At 31.6% G+C, this 11,272-nt stretch overlaps 1 protein-coding gene and 1 long non-coding RNA gene across 2 annotated transcripts; both read left to right on the forward strand.

Moving 5' to 3' along the window:
- The first annotated feature begins 1,279 nt into the window (after window positions 1–1,279).
- On the forward strand, window positions 1,280–5,592 carry LOC132732254 (uncharacterized). Its single transcript, XM_060718645.1, has 5 exons — window positions 1,280–1,574; window positions 2,014–2,043; window positions 2,361–2,567; window positions 3,844–4,011; window positions 5,390–5,592. The coding sequence occupies exons 1-5, from the start codon at window positions 1,493–1,495 to the stop codon at window positions 5,575–5,577; spliced, it is 675 nt and encodes a 224-aa protein (XP_060574628.1). The 5' UTR covers window positions 1,280–1,492; the 3' UTR covers window positions 5,578–5,592.
- Window positions 5,593–7,069: 1,477 nt separating this feature from the next.
- Window positions 7,070–9,555, forward strand: LOC132732255 (uncharacterized). The gene is made up of 2 exons (XR_009626003.1): window positions 7,070–7,998; window positions 8,406–9,555. It is a non-coding gene; the product is annotated as an uncharacterized LOC132732255 (long non-coding RNA).
- The last annotated feature ends 1,717 nt before the right edge of the window (window positions 9,556–11,272 follow it).

Below are 11,272 nucleotides of genomic sequence, written 5' to 3' on the forward strand. Positions count from 1 at the left end.
GACAGTTAGCCAATTTTAATTCACAAGAGCATGGCTTCCGCATCCTTCCTGGGTAGGCCGTCAAGATTTATCTGTTGTTGAAAATCGATTTTTCGTTTTCTTACTTTAGTATTTCTCAGTCATCACTCAAGAAATGATAACGCGGGTATATCATAAGAGATGCAAACGATTTAACACATGCAGCCTTGAGATATTGAGGACGATTGCTATCAAACATTGTTTTATTTGACATAAAACAATATTATACGCATGTCAATCTTTAAACCGTTGGGTCAGAATAAATATACAGAAAAACAATGGTGATTTTAGCATTATCCTGGTATGCAGGAAGAGACAACCATCCATGTAAAAACAATATTTATATCACTAATAAGAATATGTCATTGAGATAGATGATAAAAATCATTTTCTAAAGCTTTGTAAATATATGCTATTATATAAAAGATAACTTGATAACTTAATTCAAATAAACAAAATTTCAACGACTGATTTATTTGTTACATGCCAAATTAGTTTAAACCACTGAACCATCCCATAGATTCACTGAAATTTTAAAATCGGATTTTATTCTTCTTTATTTTAGGTGTATTTGCTCTTATTATTCTTATTCTTATAAGAATAGTTATAAGAAAAAAAGTTTATATCTATTAAGAAGAAGTGCAGAAGTCCGTTTATTTAATCAATGCAGCCGGTGTAGATTGATATTTGAAGGAAGATGTGCATGCAATGGCGAAGATTATCAGATTTTACCTTTGACATTTTAATTTTAAACTAGATTATTCTTTACCACGCATTGTTAACAAATCTATTATACTTCCGTTGGCGTCACGATATAATTATCAAACGTTTTAGATCAACACATATTATAAGCAGAAAACAATGGATCGCATTTATAGCATTTATAACTGTAATAAGAGGAATGAGACTACTCCATGCATTGCTAAAAAGACAATAATTTATTCATACTGCCTTATACCTTTAAGAAATATTGATATAAAGATATGATATAAAAAAACAACATTTGGCTTAGTTTTTGTACCTCTTTCATATATATATTTTTAAACAAGACCAAATTGTAATAAAAGACACGTTGAATAACTTTCATATGTTTTGACAGATTTTAGAATGAAAATGTTCCAGCATAGGTATTAACTTCTTGACTAGGCTTAAAAGTTCCTGTTATATCAAAACTAGCCTTTTAAAGACTTTACAATTGTATACAAGCGATTCATTTCTCTTGTCCTATTATGTGCACATTTATTTTTTTTGTAATAACGTGTACTTGCATTGTAAACACTGAACAAAAAATCTATTAATAGAGTCTTTATCAGAGTGGTTATTTTGTTTGAAATTTGATAGGACGTAACAATGGTTGATTATGCATTACCTATTGATTAACGTCTCTCATTACGAACATACTGTTATTGTCTTACACTATTTTTGTTTTTTGATGTTAAAATGAGGCAGAAATAACTTGAATTAATTCACTTAAATGAAAAGAAATATTAATGAAGGAGTATCATTAATGATGAAGGATATTTATTTGATTTTGGCTATTGTTTTCTTCAAAAAAGGTAAGATATTTACTTTTTATCGTTACTTAAATTACACATAAAACATAATACTAAATCGTTCATCTTAGGTTTAAGCGATTATCAAAACTATTACATCTGATGTTTGTAAATCTAATTTTGTAAACTATTATGATACAGTGTAGAGAAAGGCAAAACGGCAAAAAAATCACAATTCGAAGATACGAATCTAATATTTGAAAAACTTGATATTGGATTGTTATCAATAATACAAGAAAACGTGTGCTGTAGTGACAAAAACTTAATATTGAATGTGTGAGCGGAAATGCTGTTACACAGATATAAAGTATCGGTATTATAAAGAGTAAATTAAAGATATAATTTCTCACATAAACCTTGCTGTAAACTCAAACATGTAATGAAATAATTATTTTAATCTCTATCTACACGTGATTTACAACAGTTTCTGTTGTTATTTCAGCGTCCAGTTTATGTGATTCAACATCATCAGGTAAGTGGAGATAATCGCCGGATTAAATATTTATATTTATTCTAATGTAGGCACTTTATTGATTGTTTTGGTGTTGTTTTTGTTGATAATAATGATGTTAAACGAAAGCAAGTATGACATTAAATCTGTACTCAATAATTAAACACGAAAGTATGCATATGAAATATACTTTCAACATAGATTATTATCTCACTGACTTGTGATTTATTTAAAAAGAAAGTAGCTTTAAGTGCCTTTCATATAAAGGTAAATTTTAAGAAATACTATGCTTTGTAAACAACTTTTTAAATGTTTTTTGCCTTTATTCCTAATTTCAGAAGTTTGTAAATTGAATTACAATAAAGAGTTGCCTTATGTCTATGACAGACATCCCTCCATCGATCATTCATCATCAACAGACGATACTAAGTATTGTGACTTACATGCACTCCAGCACGATGTCTGGTATAGAAGTAGTTATAACCTTATAACAGAATGTGTGGATCATAGAAAATGCGGAACGTCGGATCCTATTTGGCTTAATGGTAAGCATTGTAATCATCTTAGACGTTTTTTTGCAACGTTAATAGTATTATCAAATCTTACAAACTTTACCTTGTTACATCTGCATGATTATTTATAAATAAAGTCATTTTTGTCATTGAAAGTATTTCTATTAGCTTTACTTCTTACTTTGAGAAAATGTGTTGTTTTTTTAAATTTTGGTATGTTTAATTTTGTATTCTGACACCACGTCTTTGAAAAATGACAAGTTATAAATTTATTTTGTAAATAATAACAAAGAGTTAATGAGTGTTAATAATGTAACTATTGATAATTTGAATATTCACAGTGATATTAATACATAATGGACTAAAAGAACGCCATTCATGGTAAGACTAAAAAAATGAATATTTTGATTGATTGGCTATATTAATAAACGGCAGAGGTTTATTTAAACATGACTGCGATCGTATGAACACTTTGGCGGATGTTTCTAAATTCAAATTTTTTCCATTTCACCATTACAATATTTAAAGGTGTCATTTCGCTGAAGCTAGTGCCAAAGTGCGTGGACAGTAGCTTACAATTTCATTTACTGTCATTGAACGTCCTCAATCAAACCGAGCCTGCAACTTTTTCAGTTCTGCCGTCGCTTTGGTCCTTCTTAATAACCCTTTACTGCATGAGCATTTTGTGAAAAATGGCTGTTTTCATTGGAAAAAACTCCCGATACAAGTTCAAATTGCTATTTAACTATAAAAACTTTTTCAATACTTATCAAACTTGGCACAAATGTTGACTTGACCTTCACCTTGGTAACGACATGCTTAGTCTTAAATTTCCTGTGAACAGTGCAACTAGGGGATATCCCAAAATTGCCAAAAATCACGATTTTGAGTTGATTTTTTCCACCCAAATTGATTTCAAAGTGCTGCAACTTCTCAATGGGGTCATGTGTTGGGGGCAGAAATAAGGCCTTTTTCACCATTTGGGACAACAAATAGGGGGAGGGGTGAAAAAGGCGTTAAAAGGCGTGTATATCGGGTAATGTGTTAAGGGATTATTTATCTCACTATTCGGTCCACGGCTCGGTAGCAAGCATAATAAACACTTCGCTATACAATTTTTATATCTATCACAGGAAGTCTGCCAGCTGATACAGATGGCACTGTAGAAGGAGTAAGTTGTGTAAGAACCTTTTCAAGTTGCTGGAGTCCACCATAGCCTTAAAGATAAGAAACTGCACATATTATATGGTGTACTGTTTTTCGGTAGCAAAATAATTACTAAGATATACAATCTTTGTATTTATCACAGGAAGTCTGCCAGCTGATACAGAGGGCACTGTAGATGGAGTAGGTTGTGTAAAAACTTTTTCAAGTTGCTGTGAGTCCACCATAGCTTTAAAGATAAGAAACTGTACATATTATATGGTGTACTGTTTTCTGGATCTACATTCCTCATGCCATAGCAGATTCTGTCTAGGTCAGTTTATTTTGAAGTTTGTCATATTTCCTTTATCATACAATGATATCATTTGCAAAAAGGAACACAAAAAATAATTTTCGTTTTTGTCCTTTTCTGTAATTTTATCTTTTATAAAGGTAATAAAGTACATAAGTGTAACTTAAATTTGTTCTTGCATATAAAATGCGCACGTTCAGGATAAAAACACAATGCACTGTTTGTATGTGTTTTTAAAATATGCGTGACCGAGGGCGCCTTGTAAAAATAGCTGACTGCACAGACGACCACGTTAAATTTAATCATGACATAAGATAATATAAGAAAATATTGAAATGCAGAATAGATACAAGCTTATATGCAAGAATAGTGCTCATACACCTTTTATGCATCAATATATGAGGAAGCCCTTGGACCTAATTAAATATCTCTCCTTGTGGTCAGGATTTGAATGCCTCCTTGTGCTTCTGGAGATGTTGCGGCATGAAAAAGGAATAACCCTCTGTTTTTAAATTCATCCACTCAAGGCACCATTGTTACAAAGGGAGCGGTGTGTTAGTGGTTAATATGTCTGCCTTTTTACTTATCAGTTCTGATTTACTTTTAGGAAGTTAACATAACCTTCAAGCCTTCGTTTAAATTAATCTAAATTCTCAAAACTAACAATTTAATAACATTCAATATCCTACATGTACCACTTTTAGATTAACAGAATTGATAAATCATTTTTTTCAAAATTATTTAATATAAAACATGCAAAATTGGATTAAAGGGCATTTATAGGTCGTGCCTAATAAATGTCTTTTTTACATTTATTCTGAGTATACGGCAATATATGATTTGCACACTATTGAAACATTGATATATTACGCATGGTAATTTATCTGATTAAAAATTATCTAAATAGCTAAATTTTAGGATCTGACAATCACCAAAAGGGTGTCACCTTCACCTCTTTTCATGAAATTTCAATCAGCTTATCAGTGCCATGTGTTCTTTAAAGTTGGCCAGTTTCTAATTTTTAACCTTTTGCAAACCAAAAATGTGTACGTGAATTTCATGACTTCAAGATAAAAAGGGTGAACACAAATTATTGGCAATCATGCTTTTAGGATAAATAATCTTAAAACAACGCTTCGGTGCAAAAAAAGATATAATAAAATGTTCCGCAGTAAAAATGTCCACAAACGTAAAATTAATGTGTTGTCTCTTTTCACTGATAATTATGATTTGTAAAATGCTGCTCTGATGATTGATTGGTTTAAAAAGTTCTATCGGAAAATTCCAAATCGACTGGAAGGCGAAATCGACATATTAACGATCAGACCAGCATGCATAACATTGAAAGATCTGAAAATAAGTCAGATTGTACTGTATGTGTTCTTGTTTTTGATTGTAGACACAGATTTGAGTGTTGAGACAACAACTGTTGCGCCCACAACTACAGTTACAATTGTATCTGAAACAACCGAAAGTAGCCCACAAGAAGTTAAAGACCCCGGTAAATTTTTAGTAACACTCTTTTCATTTCTGGCACTTATCATTCAGTTTCTAAAATGTATTGAATTAGTCTTACAAGTTGTATGAATTTTCGCACTGAATTTCGAATGCGATTTTAAATTAAATAACTAAAGCGTACAAAGGTGTAAGGAGTAATACTTGTGTTGATGGTCAATTTCTTTAAATCCTACATGGTCTATTTTATGTACCAAACATGATAAGCATATGACTAACAAAATCATCATGTTTATTCTGTAATATAGTAAAACACATTCCACCATTAGTCTCAAATTGTAAAATGTTATCACCTTGACTACTAGAAAACAATATGCTATCTTTTAAAGTTACCAATCGTATATATTCAAAAGTTCTTTGAACTTTATTTAACAATGGAACGCTTTCTGTTATCTTTCTATAGCCATCCATACATTATTAATTCGATAATTATACAATATTCGAGAATTAAATTTGTTCTTAGACAATTAAGAGTTTTTACTCTTATCAAATATTATGCATCACTATGATTTGAAGTAGTATTGAATAAATTTTGTTTTATGTTCACGGTATGGGATCATACACCGGATATACACGGGGTTTAGTCATAATAACATCGGAACGAAATTACCAGATTCCTTAGCTAATATATGGCAATTATCTGATATGGGTTTGATTTTGTGTTTTCACTTGAAGGAAATCTACTGAAATCTGAAAGTTAAAAAACATAGAATTTGAATTCATTTCAGGAATCAACTCAGGCACTGTCAGATATGCAAAAGATATTAATGAAAATATACTTATAATCTTATTGTACGATTCTTTGCCCCATGTTAGTAAAAAGCGTTTATCGCTCTTCGTTTTTGCGTATTTCTGTCATTCAACATCATTAGAAGTTAAAACAAATTAGACAAATAATCTGATATTTTGCACAAACGTAATTGGTCCAGACCAAATGGTTCATAAATCTTGACATATCATTTTTTTTTACTGTCCCTTCATGTCAAAAAACCTCTGTGGAGTATAGATATGATTAAAATATATAAATATAGATATAAAAATCTTAAGAAATATATCAACAATACCGTCTGTCTGATACATTTTGGCTCATTGGCGTTAGTATTATTGTGTGTCGGCATAGACAAGTGGTTTATGCGGAGGATCAGTAATCTAAGGATCTCTTGTCACTTGGGATCAAGTCGATGTTTCCTAATAAATTTTACATACATTGCTCAGGGTTTCTATGTATTTAAAGCTTCCTACGCAATTGTATCAGTTATCATCAATAGTAAGTGATTTGATACGATTTTACTTTCTTTTCGGTTACGGTACACAAATATTTTTCACCCGATTCAGGTATGATTTTTTATTAATAACTTTGTTGTTACTCAAACGATTTTTATCAGATAAGGCGCAGAGTACCCGTCATTATATAAGCCATCCAAGCTAAGAAAAAATCTGTACTCAACTATTCAGGGGTTTTCAGAATATCGATTTACAGTGGATAGCTTATATAATGACAGGTACTCACGTGCATTTCCTGGCAAAAATCGGTTCAGTAACAGCAAAAAAATTAATAAAAAACATTCCTGATTCGGGTGTAAAATCTGCGTGTACCGTACCCGAAAAGTCACATGGTATAGCCACATTGGCACTGACCTTGGAACTTTAATCAAATTCTTTTAGGTTAAAAGGTTAAATGTCAAGGTCATTTGGACCTGTTATATCAAAACATAATATATAACACTGGACATGATATCACAGTTAATGACCTTGAAACTTGAACTTCTATTCATGTATGAAGATGTACCCTGATGAATTCTGCCCTACCCTCTCAAGTCGAACGGTTAAATTACTAGCAACTGTGGGAAAATAAAGTGTGTTTCTCCTCGGATTATTCTTATTATGCTTAATACTCAACACAATTGCTAATCAAACGTAATACACTATGAGCATATAATATACAGACCCAGTACACTTGGTGCGTGTATTTTTGAACTGTAGAATTATATTGTTTGCCAATGTTACAAGAAATGCGTGTTTGTACAAATATAGGGGTTAACGAAAACTGCCTATTTACTTTTTTTTTTGACAGAACTTTCAAAGAAACTATTTTTTGCTACATTGGCAACGATTTTTCCCGTGAGCAATTGTGGTTTTCATTGCTGATACTTGCAAAAATATTATATTTTGAATATATATTAGGTAAAACATATATTCTAGCCCAGGTCGCATAAGTGTCAAATGAGCTAAAATGAGCTTCCTTATCTCGTGTACGTTCTTTTCGAGTTTGTTACAACTAAAAATAAAAACACGTTTTATCCGGTGTACGGTACCGTGTTTACAATTGTACACGGAGTTTATTTTGAGAAAATCTGTTTACTTTATTTCAGATAATTCAATACTGTATCCGGAAGCATTTATATGTTTGCTGGTGATAGCTGTGCTATCGTTGATAGCAAATGGTGTCGCTTTATATAGAAAATTTAATCAACAGATCTGCAAAGTTCGACCGTAACTATATTTTGTTACTCTAGCTTTGAAACTTTCATTCAGTAAATTGGTTGTATTTACTTACCCTGTTCACGCTTTAACTATTCAGGTTCATCTACAAACTAAAGAAACATAATTGTTTTTATATTCAAAGTTCATTGATAAACGGAAAATGCTCCGATAATGTAAAACATATTAAGAACTTATTTGTGTTCATTTATCGTTTTTGCTTAAAGCTTGGCTCTCTATTTGCAACATGACTTTATGTTATGTTTGGTTGAAAAAACTTTTTCCGTAGCACATGCATTCAACATTAATTGATTTTCTATATAATTATTATTATATTCGCTATTTTGTGCACGGACTACGATGGTTATATGTTGTTTTGGTTTATAAATAATAAAAAAACATCATCTTTGCATTTCCAGGTCGAAGAATTCCATATCAACTGAAGATTTGACGAATGGGGAAGCATTTAAGCATATTGCTAATGACTCGAGAGCAAATACAAATTTGTCAACATTTAATAAGAATGAAGGTAGTGTTCCAAACGCCAGCACGTGTGATGTCAGCTTCAATGTCACAACAAATGACAATTTTAATAACTAAAACACAGAACAAGGAACATTATTCTTTCAATTCTCGATTGAAACATCTGTCATACGGAATGACATCCTTTTATAGACACTTAGGGTGTAGATCTCAAAACGCATTTAAATTCCCATTAATAAAAATGTATTTTTGTCGATCTCAGCACATGAACTTATCATATATATATATAACTTAGTATAAGCCTTTTTCAAATAAAATTCAGTAAAAAAGTGCGATAAAAGTTTGAAGATCATTGTCCCACTCAAAAGGGATGGATTAAGAATAAAAATAGAATTCTACAACTAAAAATTTATAGACACTTGGGGTGAAGATCTGAAAACGCATTTAAATTCCCATTAATTGAAATGTATTTTGTAGATCTCAGCACATGAACTTATCATATATATATAACTTAGTATAAGCCTTTTTCAAATAAAAATCAGTAAACAAGTCGCGCTAAAATTTTGAAGATCTTTTTCCCACTCAAAAAGGGATTAAAATTGGAATTCTACAACAAAAATTTATAATTAGGATATGAATATAATTTCTACAACAAAACATTAAAAGCTACATATATGAATATTTCGTGCACTTACTGAACCGACTACGTGACCCGAGACAAGGGGATAAGAGAAACGGATCTGACTTGTATCCGCTATTTGGCTTATTTTTTCAGGGGTTGATATCGTTTTGTATATGGTTATGACACAAAAAAGAAAGAATATCAAACCCACGAAAGTTCACTCATACAATTTGAAAAAGCTTCGTGTCATCTTTTGTCTGACTCATTTCTGTTTGATCGCAATTGTATTATTTATTTTATGATTCAACATTTAAAGAAGTTAACGTAGACAGTGGATTTAATACATTTACCACATTTCTATCATAGCATTTCATTTCTTTCATTATTTTACATGTGTTTATATGAATATGCATATACGATTATTACTTTCGAAATGGATTTGCTAATAAACAAGTATATGTTAAGTGCTTTCTTTGTTCATGTAAGCTCTCAGATGAATTACTATTGATAATGAAACAGCTAAGGAAACAGAAACGTCTTAAAAGTAAAAAGAAGTTCAAGGCGGGAATAAGTGATAAGTTGTAAAATAAACGGTATTAAAAACTCTTTTATTCATGGTTCGAATTATCTGGTCCATCAGGGGTGCTGATTTGGAGATTAAGATATTTAGGAGCTGTTGACTAATGCCGATGCAGAAGGCATAAGAGATACTGCACCTATCTTTATCTTTCATGAACAGGTTCAATCCAACAAATTTTCAACTTTTTGATTTCGTTTTGGAACTTCCCCATTACTTCTAATTTTACGATCAAGCTGTTTATGGTAAACATCTTTGAATCGAATATTGACCTTCAGACTTCCACGTAGTTCCAAATGTCTAGAAACAAAAATATGAATGCTATTCTTAGCCCGATTTGAGTGAAAAGCTTTACAGCACTTTTCAATCCTATTTGTTTTTTCAATTATAATTATTGTTGTGGAAAACGGAGAGAGCGAATGTCCTGAAATTTTACACCCGAGTTTCTGGTCTAGACCATCACCAAATGGAACATTTATGTCGAAAAATTATTTTCCGTCCTGTCATATGAAAAATCTCATTGTTTTATATACAAATGGGCGTTACAATATTATGCAAGAATTCTGTTAAAACACTGTTAAGATTGATACTTCTACGTACATCGGAATGACAAGACTTTAGACTCTATTTTCGTAAAATGCTGAACCTCGATATGAATGCTGTCCGCGTAGCTCAAAAGGGTGAGCATTTTACTGTGAATTTGGCGGCCCAGTTTAAATTCCCGGAAGATACATGTCACTTTCGTTGTGATTGATCATGAAATTCTTTCTTTCGTCATTAGCTCTGTACCTCTGTTCTTGCATGTACAGCAGTAATCCGTGAGGACAAATAGTACTGGTAAACTGCTTGACAGCCTGTCAACGATGCGGTGACTGAACTTAACTTTGGATTATTCAATGTGGTTTACTGCTGTGATCCGCAGGGTAAACTACAAACGCAACCACAACCATAACTATCGATATCAGTTATAGATTTTACTATCCTAATAATAAAACAAAAAAGCGTCATGAATGTACTAACTTTTCACGACGTTGCATTACGTTTCTTAAAACGCCACATATACCTCATATACTGAAAATATGTGAATATTCATTTTGATGAAAAGTCGACCATCCATAAAGACTCAGGCCTATCTGCATTACGGCCATTCATCGGTAGAAGAAATTAGCATAATGCAGATCTGCGCACTAACTTCGTCGTAATCTCTTTAAACTTGATCGATAATGAAAAATGAAGAGTTTGAGAAAAAAATATGATAACTCAATCATGATAATGATAATGTTTCTGTTTTTATTCTTTTTATATTGACGAGAGTACTAGATTTTTCATTGATAAATTGGATTTTACAGACATATTTAAATACGACTGTTTTCGATAGTTCATTACAGACAGTAAAATTTGTACAATTTTGTTTGTTTGTTTGTTTCAATTTACGCCTTTTCCCAACAGTATTTCAGTCATATGGGCGGGTAGTTTCCTAACCATCGTTCCTGGAGAGTTACACCAGTACTAGACTACCTTCTCCGTTCTAAACTACCAAAGCTTCTTATTTGTACAGTTAAAATGACAGTCTTATATAATAAATATACTTAATATGCGTATAA

This window comes from Ruditapes philippinarum, unplaced genomic scaffold, assembly GCF_026571515.1.
Source record: "Ruditapes philippinarum isolate M1 unplaced genomic scaffold, ASM2657151v2 ctg2442_1_1_1_1, whole genome shotgun sequence".
NCBI classification, from domain to species: Eukaryota; Metazoa; Mollusca; class Bivalvia; order Venerida; family Veneridae; genus Ruditapes; species Ruditapes philippinarum.

What these genes read in the sequence shown, in the direction of transcription:
- LOC132732254 (XM_060718645.1), top strand. Translation starts at nt 1,493, where the DNA reads ATGAAAAGAAATATTAATGAAGGAGTATCATTAATGATGAAGGATATT. An exon ending in TATTGTTTTCTTCAAAAAAG is followed by an intron (nt 1,575 to 2,013) that starts GTAAGATATTTA and finishes TTGTTATTTCAG; the next exon opens with CGTCCAGTTTATGTGATTCA. An exon ending in GGATCCTATTTGGCTTAATG is followed by an intron (nt 2,568 to 3,843) that starts GTAAGCATTGTA and finishes TATTTATCACAG; the next exon opens with GAAGTCTGCCAGCTGATACA.